This window comes from Opisthorchis viverrini (genome assembly GCF_000715545.1).
Source record: "Opisthorchis viverrini unplaced genomic scaffold opera_v5_346, whole genome shotgun sequence".
Lineage (NCBI taxonomy): Eukaryota > Metazoa > Platyhelminthes > Trematoda > Opisthorchiida > Opisthorchiidae > Opisthorchis > Opisthorchis viverrini.
The window spans coordinates 87,494-104,394 of NW_008752004.1; the positions used below are offsets into that span (position 1 = coordinate 87,494).

Here is a 16,901-nt window from a genome sequence, read left to right on the forward strand (position 1 = left end):
ACAACGAATTATCTGTGGGTTGGATGTGGGTGGCTAGATAGGGATCGCACTCTTGGAAAGCACAAATACAGGTGGTGGATCGTCTTTATTGTATAGAATCCAGTCGTTTGAAGAGCTGAAAAAGAAATCGACAGAAGAAAATAGGATGACTTTTTCCGATCGGTCATGAGTGGCCATGAGCGCACATCAGCTTACGAGCATACTTTACACGAGCATGGTCACGTCCACTCAAGTAGGCTTGACATAACCCGAATCTGAACAAGGCTCTCTAAAGCGATTATTATTAATAATAATAATAACAATAGTCGTTCAACTGTAACACCCTTAAGGTGTCTAGCTGGCATGCCACCCGGAGGAAGCACGGGGCCTGGGATACTGCCAGGTCGCCCAGGCCTAGACAGGGTAAGTCGAGTGGCAGAGGTCGAATTCGAACCACGGACTTTCCGGTCAGTAAATTCGCACTCTACCCACTTGGGCCATCTCGCGATCTAAAGCGATTACCGAACGAGGGGATGGTGTACATAGGTTTCCCAAAACGCGATCACGTGTGATCAGAGGCAGCCGGAGATGAGGCTCAGGCAAGTTCTCAAACTACCCTATACCAATTGAATAAGTACCTATCAAGACGTTGCATACTAAGCACAGCATACATGGAAACAAAACGCAAAATGTGAAGGAAATGCTCTCAGGTTTCAGGCAAGAAAACGTACCATATACAAAAAAATTTTGAAGCAGTGGTAGTCGATCATCACCGCCGACCAATCTGGCCACCTGAAGTTCCATTACATAACGAAGTCCTTGAAGAACTGTTGGATGCTGCCGATGAACAGGCTTTGATACCAGGTGATGAGGCTGCCATTTCAGGATCCGCCATTTCCGACACCATCGTCCCTACGGTCTCACCAATCTCACGAACACGAACGCGCCTGACGTTTAATGGAGAGCAATTCCTGACAGACCGCCGAAGACCAACGCCCCGATTGGGTGAGGGGCTTGGAGCGGACTTGGTTGCAGTCGGTCGTGTGGGGATAGGGAAGGGTGAAGAGGAACGTGTACTTTGGGATTCATTCAGGGTTTCAGCGAAGCGCAATGCATCTGGCCGGAAGTGTTCCACCACGTTTTTGGTCAGTAGCTGTACTCGTTGAATCGATTTCAATAATACCTTTTTACGCTGAGATATACCCTGGAAAAAGAAAGCGGGATAAAGAGTGATCATCATTGGAGCGAAGGACGCGTGTTTTTGACGCCAGTTTGGTTCTAGATCAGTGGATTGAGTAGGCTTATGGACTCATAAATTTGGAGTGAGGTGTCACGCGGCTCCAGAGGCAGCAGTAGCTATAGAAGACGGATTGCAGGAAGGGAAACACCAGCAGCAATCTTAGCGTCACGGAAGCTGACTGACCGAGATACTATACCGTAGAAAGGACTCCAGACGAGAGAAACAAATTGTTAGTCAAAGGCGAATCACTGTTCTATTCGTCACAGCACTATCGCAAGGTGACGAGCTAGCACGCTCAAACTAGTTTCCGTATGTACCAAGTGGACTGACACTGATCTTATCAGAAAATAATAAATAATGAGAGGTAACAGGCATGAAGCTACTGACTGGAAGGTCCCTGGTACGAACTCAGTCCTGTTTTTTTATTACTGCTTCCAAAGCTAGTTTAACTTGACAGTATATCAGCCCTTGCGCTTCCCTCGAAGGCAGACGTTTTTCATGGGAACTGACCGCAATGTAAATTAACATAAACAACTTGAATACGGACATTCAAAGGCGCTGACCTACTGCACCTTGAGTCGAGCTAAAAAAGACATACACTATGGGAATGTGGGAGTCCGTAAATGAGCACAGTTAGGTGTCCAATATACCATACACGTCGCGGGTCGGTGTTCAAAGTAATCGCTCTTTGTAGGGTACGCAATGGTGGTTTGATTTGAAGCGCAATTTAAAAATATGATAAATTGCAATGAAATGGATGATGCATGCCGGAATCGGTTGCCGAAAGCGGGCGACTAGTTGCCATCAGACAACCGACGGCAGTCATCCATAACTATCACACAATCGATTGACGACTACACCGGACAAACACGGATATAGGAAACTACTACTGCGTTACTTACCTTGGCCAACTCCAAAGCTTGACAAACGGCCTTGGAAATTTGTTCGTCTAGGTTTTTGGTTGCTGAGGAGGAAACAGATAAGGTGGTAGTTGCAGCATCACAATTATGCTGCCAGTTTTCTGTGGCTCCATTGCGATTTGAGGATTGGTTCGACTGAGCGGAAGAAGCAAGCGGAGATAGTGTGCCAACGTCACTCCCCGGGAGACTAGAGGAAAGGATGTTCTCCAACTTAGAACTCAAAGTTTCCACCGACTGCATTGTGTGGAGTTCGGAATGGACCTGAGCGATATGTCAGATAGAGTTTAATAAAGTGCAATAGAGCCAAGGAAAAAATTGAATGAAGGTGGTTGGTGTGAATGTGGGGGGAGAAGAACTTACCAAAAGATCCAAGTTGTTTGCACAGTTGAATATGCGCCAGCCAGTTAGACTGAGAACAGACGATGTTGTCAGGGGCAAGTGAACAAACTGTAGTTCCATCTGCTTCAGATACACAGACGTCAGATCATGCATCAGACGGCGTTGAGAGACTGCAGGTGCCGAATCTCCCTCGACTTTCGTATCAGTTACAGACTGTTCAGTCGGCATCTGGCGAGCTGCTATTCGTCTACGACGACGCGTAACAGAAACTGGAGAACTATTGTCCTCTAGTTGATTTGATTTTGATGATGAAAAACGGAAACCACAGAAAGAGTTGTACTTCGACTCCGGTTTACATCGAATTTCCGAACAGCTGACACAAAACGAAAAGGAAGTGGGAAAAGGGTTAACACTAGCTCTGATGATAATTCGATCGTGTGAAAGTTCGAGTACAGCAAAGACAACAGTCAAATTCGATCAAAAATAGAGTACGAAAATGAACTGGCATCACTCAAAAGAAATCCACCTATTCACCTTTTGTAATATGCTTAAACTCTTCATATTGTTGAATCGTTTTGCCGTCCTGTTCGAAAGGGAGAGTCGGCCAGACGGACGACCGTAGGTTCCAAGAAATTCAGCTGTCAGAAGCCCCGGTACCTTCATTTTAGCTTATTAATAGTGTGGCTCCAAATGAAGATAGTCCATAGTTCAGGTGATACGGAAGTTAGCCAGATACTAAATGGAATGGTATAAAGCTGCAGATCGTAGAGTGATCGCTGGTAAGAGTGTGAAAACGGTAAACCCCAGTGAACTAGTCGGTTGAACTATGTAACCACCCGTTATGGCCCACATCATTTCATTGGCTGGAATGGATGGTTTCTCGCGGGCTGTCAGAAGGTTCCATGTAATCTTCCTGTATTGTCCAAAACCAAAAATCTATCGAGTGTTTCAACAATGGAACATTGGACGGTCTATGTGCTTCAAATTCCATTGAAGAATATTAGTGTGTCCGGTTCCGGCAACTATGTCATTTAGATAGACCCAAAGATACAAGTTTGCTTCGAACAACTGCTAAGTAGAAACCAATCGACATCAAAACCACTTACCTTAAGAAATGTGTTGACTTCGCGCGATATGGAAAACCATTTCGGATTGAAGAACTGAGTCTCGGTATGAGACTTGGCCTGGTCGGTAAACCTGTCAGTACCCACTCACGGCCATTACTGGGATCAATTGTCAATAGGAAGCGTTCGTCTCTCCCAGGATCGATGCTATCAGCAACAACCGTCGTTTTTGAATCTATTTGTGCTGAAGATCTATCCGACCGAAAACTCTCATCTACCTTCACACGTTTTCCTGCAACGTGGCTCAGAGTGGATTCACTGTTATCTCCATCGCTATCTTCACAGTGGATAACTTCCTCTGCCGCTGCGACTTCGTGTACTAGGCGATCGGATGCTTTATACGTATTGATCTTGGTTCGATCAGCAGAAGTCACATTTCGATCCCGTGATTGGGATTCTACATTTTGATTCTTAGGTTGTTTGGAGCAAGTCAGGCCACGGAAATCTGTCGTTGGGGGTGGACGCTCAGACGCAATAAACTCCGTCATACAGGATATTGAAACGTTTTCGCTATCCTCAGTGTCACCGTTAACGCGACTGTGGTCAACTACGGGATCGTTATGAATGGGGTTTTGAGGAGAAAGGAGATGCCGGTGAAGTAAAGAGTTACCAGTGGACGACGGTACCAATGTCCGAAAGGGAGAGATTTTTGACGGCGCTACCTCCGTCGAATCAACTGGAGTTCCAGGCTTAAAAAGTAAACGAAATAACATACCTTAGTGTGGGTGAGATATCATTGAAAAACATATCAACCAAACCCTGTCAATGTACACTGGTGAAACAAACCTCAACCACAGGTAACCAGAATTGGGATTGACAACTGGGAGAGCGACTATGATCTGAACCCACCTTACATATCACGTCTGACGTTACACAGCCGGCTGTTGTGCTAGCGGTTATCAAGTGTAGAGAAGCTGGGATTGAGTGACTAGCAGGACGACTTGATGGTGACTGATCTAAGGTGACGGGAGAAAAGGTCGGTGTGGATGCGGCCGAAATAGGCGGTCTGAAGCGGACTTGCAACAGCCCACCTGTCGGCCCGCCGGGCATCATTAAGGCTGTAGTGAAGGAGGCTGAAGATGGGATTGTTGAAGTAGCAGTGACCTGAGTGTCAGCAGGACCGGAAGTGCCAAGAACGGGACGTTGCGGGAAACTGGCCACAGGTTCGGAAGTTGCTGAAACTGCCTGATAGGAAGTAGTAGTGAGCACGTAGACAGTTTGTGGTAGATCTGACACTGAGGAAGTGTGAGCCGTTGATATGCGGATCTGTGAGGCAGAAGAAACAGTAGGAGAAGGGGTGACTATCATCAGGGGATGCGGTTCTGTCGTGTTAGCACTCGATGATCGCAGTTGCGGAGCGATGGCTCCTCCAGTTAAAGGGGTGGTTGTCGTTAAGGATTGGAAGCCGGAACCAGGGATAGGCGCACATGGAGTATTACCACCAAGGGAGCTCGGACGAACTGAAAGTAATCGTATACCGACGAAGCCAGTGGAGTTAGTATTGACGACTGGCGTCACTCCATTGATAGCACTCAGTGCAGACTGGTTTATTGGGCAGCCAACCTAAATAAAAAGGGGATGGAATGGTATTGCGGCTTAAATCCTTTGGACAGACGAAGAACTGGGTAGAAATGACCCATTGTAATGATCCACGAGGGATGCAAGAAAGCCGTCATCGAAATACCGAGGCGGTGACGAAGACGGAGGAATTCGAAGCGCCAGTTCGAGGATGATGTTTAGTCTCTCTGCTAATCTTTCTGACCGTAACAGAGATTTCCATGATAATCCTCTACGATTGTGAAGAAATCACGACTGTAAAACATAGGATTTCGACGTAAGGATAATGGTAAGTCGGTATTGGCGCATAACTTTCAGTGTCACAGACGTTGGGTTGATCGATCATGGCACTGACTACCGGATATTACGATGTTAGATTGACTAAATATACAACGGAACGTTAGTTTGGTCCCTAGACCAGGACCCCGTGGACTACAAAGACGGGACGGCGACGGGTAGAAATACCGCTACAGAGCATCACACTGAACCGAGTGTACCAATTAACCTTAATCGAATTTACAGACAAGTAATGTGGGGAATAAAAGTCGATCTTTCGACTGGTACTACCCGAAACATGAAACTATGTTCAGCTAAAGTACCACAATTTGCTTCCCGATTCATATCAAAAATGCAATATGGCAAATATGCAACAGGCATCCGTGTTTCGAGTAGACCGGTTTTCAGAATAAATCATAGCAGCTCAATTGCCCGTTTTCACACAAGTCGTCTAGTCGTTCTGTACTCCTTCGGCAGAGACGTGATGCAACGGGAAGGCACCAGTTCATCATTGCCATAATCATATCCAGCAATACACCAGTAGTATATACTGCCTGCTATAGGCAATATACATGGGTAATCAAATCGTAGGATCAAATCACCTACCACTCGCCTCAAGCTCTGAGAGGGGATAGACGTTAAAAAGTAGAGCAGCTAGCGAAACAGAGCAACCTTCAACCTACATGAAGAATATATTTTTACACACCAAACCAACCTTGACTCCAGGATCTCCGGTTCCGGTTATGCCTCCAGGTCGTGGAGAGAGGAGAACAGATGCAGGAGGATGACTCACGTGAGGCTGAATAGCTGGCTTCGTCACTGCTAGGACTGCAGAACTGTTGCAGAACCCAATACGGTTGGTGGTTGATGGGAGCTGTGTGATGGGTACGCTGGAGACAGTGGTTGAACCAGAAACATTAACCGTCGGTGCACAAACGGTGACCGGTGCTGAATTGGTAACCGTCGTTGCCGCGGAAAATGTCGAAGCGAGCTGTTGTTTACGCGCACGTTTGCGATTGGACTGGGAGAAAATCGAAGCTGCAGCGTGGCGTGGCGAGGATATGGGTGAGAGTGGGTGTGCACGACAAGTGGAGCCTGAGGTGGTAGCAGCCGACACCTGAAGTGTAGCCAATTTAGCGGGGGCGATGTTGACTGGAGTACTGGTGACGGTAACTGTGCCAGGAGCTCCGGAGACTGATGTCAGGAATGCCTGGCTCCCCGGGGCAATCGATAAGTTGATAGGTTTCAAAAGGGAAGCCGGAGTAATGGGTGTTACTGTAGACTGTGACGAAGACACGGATGGAGGAATTGCAACAACAGNCTGATGTCGGGAATGCCTGGCTCCCCGGGGCAATCGATAAGTTGATAGGTTTCAAAAGGGAAGCCGGAGTAATGGGTGTTACTGTAGACTGTGACGAAGACACGGATGGAGGAATTGCAACAACAGAAGTACAGTTTGCCTATGAGAAGGAAGAAATAGCAGTCCATGAACTGGATCCCGAGAAGTGAAACGAAGACAAATAATCGCCAATATAAGCGTTGATATGGATGAGAATTTAGCAAGTGTCCTCTTGGACGGCAAAACGATACGTTCTGAAGGGACTGATCTGAGTTCAATACCATTCATACCATTCGGTATGAAAGCACAGGGTCGAATGGATATTGGATCTACGTGCACACTCGTAAGTCAAGGACAATGTACTCAAAACGAACTCAAAAACTTTTTCATGAACTTACTCGGATAATCAGTGGTGCAGTAGGAGCACATGCGTTGACTTGCTGCCTGATAGCGCTGGCGTGTGCGAACAGATTGGTCCCCGCAACTGATGTAGCAACAGGAGTAGATGCAGTAGAAGTCAGACTGAAAGCCAACACCGCCGGACCTGTTCCGGACAAATGAGCGTTAATTGCCGGCCCAACAGACGAGGTGCGCAAGGAATTGACCGGATTCAAAGTGAGCGTAGACTGTGTGGCTGTGGAAACTTCGTGTGAGGTTTGAACCAACAAAGGTTGTGAGGATTGGAGTGCGACAATACCTGTTGGATTTACCGATGACGGCTGACTGGGCAATCCTGACCAAACGGCACCAGGAATACCGACCGATGCTTTTACAGGAGACGCGGTCATTTGAAGGGGCGTCAGAGAACCACCCGATGCGGCTGATGTAGTGATTGTGTGGGACTTCGCTGCGGCGGATGTTGCCAACAGCCGCACATTCGTGGAAACAGGAGATGCCAAATTTACAAGTTTGGCTGGAGAGAGTCAGAGAAAGATGATCAGTTACACTGAGATCTAGTAAACGTAGGTGCAAAGTGGCACAAAAAAGAATCAGCTTGGACTAGACCGGGCATCTTTGGGCGGCACAAGAGCATTCCGAACAGGAACGTCAGGGCTCCATTCCAATGGTAAAAATCCGTCTACAAGCTACAAGTTGGCTAACAATCAAATCGTGGGTGGGAGTGGAACAGCGATGAATGCAAAAAAAGGTTAAAAGTGTAAAACAATCGTTTACCAGATATGATTTACCTTTTGGGGATGCTAAACTAGGTTGAAAAATAGCATGTTCGGAAGTTGATGAGGTTTGTGTGCTGCCAACCTCAATAGCGGTGCACTTGGTAGGTGCCGTTATCAAGGTGAGGGGATATGAATCCAAAAGACCAGAGGCACCGGGAGCCCCTTGACCAAGATGACCAAAGGCAGTCTGTTTGTGGATTAACACGCGCGGCACAGTTGTCGCAGTTGAAGACATCAGCAAACTGTTAGACGTTGTCACGCTTGGACTGGGAGTCGAGCAGTAAGCGAAAGTTAACGAACGTGGCGGGGTAGGAGACAAGTGGCTACTCAACATGGGAGTGTCAACTAGTAGTGAACAATCTCCGGAGACGGCAGTGTGACCTTGAATGGAACCACCAGAGGCGAGGCTGAAATTGAAGTGTAAAAAATAGTAGCTAACAAAGATCAAGTCATTAGTGTCAGAGACAGCAGCGAAGAGTAGTTGTGACTCAAACGCCGGGCAATAAAAACGGACGCTGAGTACTGATGGTGACCTGGAAGCAAACCAACAAACTACAAAACACTTTCATGTAGCAAGCAGCCGTAACGATTCCGATTACCGAAATTCCAAACTGATACCGCCATAAAGGCGGAACGAGTGAAAATCCAGTTGACACATCATCGTTGACAGCATGACATCAGTGTTTAGCGGTGATGCTTCGCTGTCGTAATAGTTATCACACTCCAAAGGCCACCACGTGTAAACATTTCGGATCCTCCCTGGGTGTTCACTCTTTGGACGTGATGTACAAGACTCAATATGAGTGCACTGGATAGTAGCGAGGCATCAGTTTTAGTCACTGATTTAATAATAATGATAGATCACCTGTAACACCCTCTCGATGCCCAGCTACCATACCATCCAAAGGAAGCACGAGAGGTGGGATATTGCCCAAACCTAGACAGGACCAGTCGAGATGCAGAGAGTGGGTTCAAACTAGGGGTAATCTGAGCTATCTTGATCACTGAGGTGGCGTCAATAGTGATGACTAGGGTTTACAGAACCTCTTCAAATAGAATATTCTGCGTGAATCCCTATAAGAGATTAAGTTGAGATCCCGCCAAGACTCCCATTGACATCACCTTACTTTGCATTTGTAGTTGCCGACTGAGTTTGTCCCCTGGTCTGGACAAAGTACAACCATGCTTCAATTCTAGACATACATTCCACTTTCCCTGGTAGGGCACTAATTTCAGGGGCGAAAAAATAGCCCATTATCAGGTTCGCCCATTTTAGGGCCCATTAGTTAAGCCTAATGAAAGCACAAAATAAGACTATGGAAACTCGAGTACTAGGAGTAGCGTAGAAGCAACGTAATAGGGCTTACCGGAGGGTGAATGATGGTACAGGGTTAGAAGGTATTGAGGATAAGACGACAGAGGAGACAGTCGTCACCGCGGAACTTGACCAGTTTGTCCTGCCAACTATGGAAGCGATCAAAGATGCCGTGGAATAAAGGCCGTTTGACAAAGACACCGATGAGACGTCTACTGCGGACGAGGTTGAAGCGATGGGATCGGGTGACAGATCTGAAGCGCCCTCCGTTAATCTTGATTCCAGGAGTGAAGGAACTGATGCTGAGGAGTCTGTAGACGGTGAGTTGAAGTTTTGTGGTTCAGACACCAACGGGAAAGGAAACGGAGTGCCGCTAGGTGGAATAGTCTCACCTAGAGGTGTATGTGCCGATGCAAGTGGAGAATGCGATACTGTTGAAGGTTGTGACCGTGTACACGAAGACTTGTCTATATCCGTATCAGGCACAGAACAAGAGACATATAGAGATGGCGAATCGCTTCGAATGAGAACTGGAGAAATAGGCCTTGAAGTGGGAATAAGTGAATGAGGAACATCTGAATGGCCAGAATCTGAATGCTTGCAAGAATCGCTGACAGGATTAGTCACACTTGAATCCTGTACTACCGTTGACGAGGTGATGAGTTCCAATGCGATGGCTGTGTGGACAAATCAAAGTAGACCAGGATAAAGTACAAGCAAGGCGACTGATCGTGCTGGATAATCGACTATAGCCACTGTGGCTGAATTTCACTTTGTCTATTCCGGATCCCAATGGAAGGTTGTACATTGCAAAGAAGACAAGGAATTATGGATGAAAAGGGGAACGAGAATGTAGCAAGTTTTTGCCGTTCGAGTAGCAACTGACTCAAATTTAAAAAGCAATCTTGAGTAAGTGAACTACTTTAATGTGAGAAATTGATGTCGCCCAATAAGCACCTTACCAAAACGCAGGTCTGATTATGAAATACATTGTTCTTATAGTGTCCACCAACTACCACCCACATGCCAGTTAAAGTCTGTGTGCAACTTTCAAATATGGGTTTCTCGTTCACTTACAGTTTTCACACATGCAGTAATACAAACACCAAAAAAGTGAGAGACCCTGTGAACTGTGATATGGCATCATGAACAATCACTAAAAATTGAAAATTACGTCATCCCACTGAAATCGCCTAGAGACTATGATTTCCCCTTTTACATTATAATCGTCCAGCTGTAGCACCCTTTCGGTGCCTAGCTGCCATGCCACATGAAGGAGGCACGAGGGCTGGGATACTGCCAGGTTGCCCAATCCTAGACAGGGGAAGTCGAGTGGCAGAGGTCGGGTTCGAACCACGGACCTTCCGGTCAGTAAATTCGCGCTCTAACCACTTGGTCCATCTCACCCCATTTTACATTATAAAATGACCTAGTAAGCCTCCCACTCTCCATTCAAGTGCTACAGCATCAACAAAAGGCCAGGAATTTAATTCCACAGTCAAAGGACCTGTAATATCCGATATTAACGTGAATCAACCTTCCGATGCTCAAATTGCCCGCTTCTCGAGAACATTATCTGACGACTGGTATCACCAGAGTTAACTACGAGTTATTAAAGCCCTCCGACCGCCTGATCTGACGATGCCAAAAATTCAATCTAGAGGCAATACTTTAAACTGTTACCGTACTGCTGCTGGCTAGATAAGGCAGAGGACTGCCGTGTGCCCTATGGCATTACAAAAAGACCATGTGTATTGCCCAAGAGACCGCATTAACCTTTGAGAGAATAAGGAGATACGGCCTACTCTCCTCGCACAAAGGACTTAAACTACAGTTTTCAAAAGATAGTCACAAAGATATCTGTTGAATGAACACGACAATATCGATGGCGTTAGGAAAACTAGCCACAGATCTGCCTGTTTGGATGTGATAATTCAGGTGCGTTCAGTGTGAGTCGGAGTGGTGGTGACACGCTCGGTTTGTAGTCCGAATCCCCGTCACGAAGACACTGGACCTTACCGTGGTGTAACGGTTTGCGCACCTCAGCGACCCATTGAGCTATACTGGAGAGTGTCCCCGTGACACTCACAGAGTCTCTCATACAAGGTTTGTCAATGGTTAGAGGTCTGATGAACACAGTCCCCTGGCCCTCCAGGTTGGGGGTTGTAACATGTGGCGAATTGTTCCGTAGAAATGGTAATGCATTTGCATTTCCCGCCAAACACCGCTGCCTTACGGTTAGGTTTTTGAGCCAAAGGTTTTGGCTGGAGACCCTAATCGTCCTCCTGTCTAGGTGTGGGCGCCCTGGCAGTATCCCACTCCTCGTAAAACCATGACATTCATATCATGGTTGTAAGGCAGTGAAGCATCGGTGTTGAACACTGATGTCATACTGTCGATGATGATGATCCCCACACGGCCAAGGATATGCAATAGTGCCGAGCCCCAACAGGAACGGAACTCGAGTTAACTGCCTGCACTCTTTCATGTGGACTAACCAAATAGTATCAGGACAAGACCGCGCAAACGAGGGCAATGTGGATACATATAGACACAACATTTGCAGCAGATGAACCTCTCCAAACTTTCGGACCTTACCAGCACATGATAAAAAACCATTCAGCTGTTCCGGTGCTTAGCTGCCATGCCACCCGAAAGAAGCTCCAGTGCTGGGACACTGTCAGACAGGGAGAGTCGAGAGACAGAGGTCAGGTTCGAACTACGGACCTTCTGACCCTTGCGCTCTAACCACTGAGCCATCTCGCTCCCATGACGCATATACATGATGCAGGAAGACATTCCCGTAGGGACAAGAATTCGCACTCCAACGTGACCCAGGAGCTCGAGACACCCACCGGTTGAGGAGTGAACTAACTGACTGGGAGGTCCGAGGTTCGAATCCAATCCCGGCATCTTGACTACTCTTGTCTAGGCTTGGGAAATCTGGCAGTATCTCAGCTCTCGTTCTTATTCCGGGTGCCATGGCAGCTAGGCGTCAAAAGGGTGTTACATCAGAACGATTGTTTTTATTGTTATTACTCATATTCAAACTTCCAGATAGCAAACAGGGGCATTACCAGTAACCTAAAGCAAAAAGGGGCTGGAGAAGCGTACAGTTTGGCGTGGAACATGGGGCCTTGATACCTAATACAACACTACATCTCTCCCACTGTTGTGACCTGGTGGACGGTAATGCAACTCTGTATCGGTTCCTCGGCTTCCTGCTCCGCCTACTATATATCAAAAGGCACGGTAGCTCTACACAGCCCTTTATGGAGACAAAGGAAAATCATTACAAGCGTATTACTAGGGTAGTCACTGAGTGTTCCACAAAGTCGTGCCAAAATGTCCGTGAGGGGGCGAGAAGCGTCGAGTCGAAGGTGCTTGACTCGGATTGGCTGGCATTCTGACCAATCAGGGCATGCCTTCGTCTGGCCCGTGTCCTGCACGTGATACATCCGTCCAAATGATGTGATGTAAGCGTAAATTGAGTTTGCTGTCACTGGTACTGTTCGTTCAGCTGTAGCACCCTTTCGGTGCCTAACTGCCATGCCACCCGAAGGTTTCACGAGGGCTGGGATACTGCCAGGTTGCGCAAGACTAGACAGGGGAAGTGGAGATGCAGAGGTCGGATTCGAACATAGACCTTCCTATCAGTAAATTCGCGTCCTAGCCACTTGGGCTATCTCACCCCCACTGGTACCACAGTTTCAACGTGCTCGGGAGCAATCATTGTGCTTCCCGAAAACCTGTTACACGCAATATCTGTCGTGCTGATCACGCTTACCGTTTTCTAGAACTGCAGGTGTACAGACGAACAGTAAACGCGAACATACAATGGTAAAATTGGGTTGGTCAACCATCAATATTTACGGAAGATAGTCAAACCCTGATTCAAAACTATCCGAGGGGAATGAAGTAATTCGCTTTCGATAAAAGAACGTTTAATTCAAGTTCCTTCTGGTGTTTGAAATTCTCGAGTTACATTACCGAATTATATGCATTGTGTTCTCTGTAAAGGTGAGCACGTGGGTATCAGCGTTGAAAACCACGAGGTCAGTTGCATGTCCTTTGTTTTTCGACACCAACCATCCTAGCTTTACAGTTATAGGGAGGAGCCCTTTTCGGTTTCCTTAAATCATCGTGATCGTTGGACATGCACCGAGAGTGAGATTAAAGGTGCGCTATGTCGTATTACGTGAGGTGTCAAGTCAATGTGGAAGATGACTGCCAACGTCAACATATTCTATAGAAATTTTAAAAAACTGCCCAGCTGTAGCACCCTTTCGGTGCCTAGCTGCCATGTCACCCAAAGGAAGCACGAGGGCTGAGTTACGGCCAGGTTGCCTAACCCTAAGTAGGAGCAGTAGAGACAGACTTTTAGATGACTGGACGAGACAACTTGGGGATTAGGAAATGACAGTGAACAGGAGTCTGACGGCGCCCGCCATTCGACTGGCATCCTTTGGCGTCTATCACCTCCTGGGATGGGGTCCGTAAGATAACGTAGAGTTATTGACGCATGCCGAAATGACGGAACCCAATGGCGCAAACTGTGCATTTCTGTTTTACCCTTCATTCATGCATAGTTTTGAGTTTTTGCCGTCATGTAAGAGACGGTTCTGCATTCTTGCAATGCTTATGCGGACCAGTCGCTGAAAACTAGATACCCCGAAAAAGACAACTACATATGAACGACCACCACACACTTCAAGCGCAGTGACAAACCTCCCACACATGCACAGTACACTCAACCCTTTTATCGCACCATCACTAGCTTATTTGTTGTTATAACACGGAATACGCTGTCAGTGGGCATGCCCCATCTGCCGTCAACTTTAACTTAAGGGCAGTAGTTCAAAGATTGGGCCCACACTGCCCTTATCTTACTGTTAGTAATCACCAGTCAAACATACTACTTTTGCGACCACAAAGATATCCCCGTTCTCAATGCCCCACTAGGGTAGATGCTTTTCATGTTCGTGGAAGAAATGGATATTCCCGTGTCTGTAAAGCCAAATCCACTGAACATCATATAAGCTCTACGCTCAAAACCACTAACTTCTAGCATGTTTGTCGCTGTACCTCCGAACTGTCTTCACCAAACTGTCTCACCCTCCATGCAAACTTCGCTGGGTCATTCGATTTTCAGTGACTGACCGATATGTTCTGTCCAGTAATAATAAACAACACTGGCAAATCCACAGGATCCTACATAAGAGCCTTCAGTGTTAGGAGGACTGCCTCCACACGAACAAGTCCATCTGGCTAAAAATTTATCTCGTGGACTTGAAAATCGTTTTCAACATTTCAACCTTTCATTAGTATCCTATTGGACTGTTGGCTTTTTTGTTCTTTCTGGTTCACTTGAACGCTTCAGTTGTTTCCAGTAAAACTTTCTCAAGGTCATTTATCTTCTCGATTTAGGTGTAACTAACAAGTCCTATTGATACATCAGTAGAGACCATAAAACAAGAAAAATTGGCAAGCAGGTAATGCCCACACGCAATATTCTCTCCAGTTTGAAGTACGCTTTGTCTTCGAAACACATATGAGACTGAAGCGTGGTCACAAACCCTAAAGCGTCCAGAACAAACCCGGATTCTTTCCATGGCTCTATGGAGTCAAGCATCAGTACTGAACACTGATGTTACGCTGCGGTTGATGATGCAAATTACATTTTACTCTGTCTGGTAATTCAATAACGATGACTCGTGGAAGTACAGTGTGGAACTTTTGGGAAAACGTTCGGTTGTGGCAACCTTTCAGTGCAGGGTAAGTCGAGATGCGGGGAATGGGTCAGAACCACAAACCCTTCGGTTAGTGAGTGTTAGGCAGGAATCCACGCGGATCCTGTGGCAACCTTCAGTGCAGGGTAAGTCGAGATGCGGGGAATGGGTCAGAACCACAAACCCTTCGGTTAGTGAGTGTTAGGCAGGAATCCCCCCGGATCCCACTATACCGCACGTCTTTAGGCGCTGCTACGGCCGAGAAGCCTGGCCCGCTCGAGGTTGGCCCAAAATTCGGGACGCTTGCCGGTCCGGCATCAAGACGAGATCTGATTGGTCAACAATCTGGACCCAACAGCCAATCATGACCCAGTATTGGCCAAATGCCGGTTGCCAATGGAGCTCCAGAACGCGTCAGAAACTCCAGAAAGTTATAGCCGCTTACGTTATATATACGAAGCGCTGTACAACTGTTCCTGATTTCGTTTTGGGCGTTAATAGACCTTTGTGCACCTTTGGTGTTTGTTTTGACGTGAACGCTAGCTTGGGAGGCTCAGACCGAGAACTAAGCTGACGGAAATTACCGTTACTACAGTGAGTTTACACCTTAACCGCTGAACTATCTACTTTTGTACTCAGTCCCGAAGATGAATGCGCTTCACTGGATTATAGTTCGGTGAACAGTCATCTTCGAGTCGTTAGGCTATCCAGTTTGATCAAGCTCAATGGGACTCAACAAAAAACCGTGGCGTGTTTGTAGTGTCAGTCTTGCTTCGTCGGACTGCAGCTCTGACGTTGACAATACTTTTATCGAGATTTATTCGGACTCATTCGTCAAGTAGGGAGCACTAACATGATCACCCTCAGATGCGACATGAATGCCAAAATAAGTCGTCTGAGCTTTTTGGAATCACATTTAGGCAGTCGATTCGAAGCTCATGCTTACCGTACATGCAACGGGAAGCCACTTCCCAAGTTACGTGCTGACCATCAACTGTTTCTTTTCAGCATGAATTTTCAACACAAACGCTCGCATCGTAACCTGGCGCCAAACCAACCGTGAACCCAATTAGACCACGTGGCCACCAAACAACAGTGGAGAGCCGAAATTAAAGACTGTCGCTCTTTGTGGAACATACAAGTTGACCCCGAACAAACAGTAGAGCAAACACGCGTGACAACTCGCTTTCCTTCGGGCCTCCTTTCCCCACGAATCAACTAAAAGCATGTCAATTCATCATTTTCGAAGGACAACCACAACTAGACCTCAACTACTCCAAAAAGGCGGGATAGCTCAGTGGTTAGAGTGCGAATTAACTGCCCGGAAGGTCATGGTACAAAGCCGACCTATGCATCTCGACTTCCCCTGTCTGGGCTAGGGTAACTTGGCAGTATCCCAGCCCTCGTGGTTCCTTCGGGGGGGGGGGGCATGGCAGCTAGGCATCGAAAGGGTATTACGGCCGAACGGCTACCTTCGTTATTCTTTTAACTACTCCAAAACAATGCCGGTAGCGATGAACCAGCGTCGTTCAGAGGCGTCCCACATCATCGATACGATAAAATGAACATTGGATATAGTTGAGATCGCTAGACCTGGTTAGTGCTGGCACTTCATATCAGCAGAAAACGCGTACGACGGCGCATAAAAAGCCCTTAAACATCTTCAAGGAACGACTGAGCTCTGGTGGACAACGGAAGCTCAGGAGAAGGCCTTTGCCACCAGAAACTGTGCACCCTACCACTTAATTCGATCCATTGGCATAGGGGGAAGGACTGCCAGTAAAATGCTACGTAATTCATGTATAAAAACGCCGATTTGAAAAATCAGACATTTCAAAACAGCTTAGTAAGCCTCCTGCAACACAGATCATCAGGAGTGCATGCGGGCAAATGCAACATAAACCCTAA

The 16,901-nt window shown here is 46.9% G+C and overlaps 1 protein-coding gene across 1 annotated transcript in view; it reads right to left on the reverse strand.

Annotated features, from left to right (window-relative positions):
- Positions 1 to 16,901, reverse strand: part of T265_15089 (hypothetical protein) — a gene marked incomplete at both ends in the record, with an annotated part of 52,052 nt that overhangs the window by 13,966 nt on the left and 21,185 nt on the right. Inside the window, 10 exons of the mRNA XM_009176538.1 lie at positions 70 to 115; positions 753 to 1,183; positions 2,122 to 2,400; positions 2,500 to 2,851; positions 3,585 to 4,291; positions 4,452 to 5,165; positions 6,151 to 6,717; positions 7,173 to 7,687; positions 7,962 to 8,356; positions 9,317 to 9,941. Of these exons, the coding sequence (XP_009174802.1) occupies positions 70 to 115; positions 753 to 1,183; positions 2,122 to 2,400; positions 2,500 to 2,851; positions 3,585 to 4,291; positions 4,452 to 5,165; positions 6,151 to 6,717; positions 7,173 to 7,687; positions 7,962 to 8,356; positions 9,317 to 9,941 (4,631 nt within the window). The remainder of the gene's footprint in view (positions 1 to 69; positions 116 to 752; positions 1,184 to 2,121; positions 2,401 to 2,499; positions 2,852 to 3,584; positions 4,292 to 4,451; positions 5,166 to 6,150; positions 6,718 to 7,172; positions 7,688 to 7,961; positions 8,357 to 9,316; positions 9,942 to 16,901) is intronic.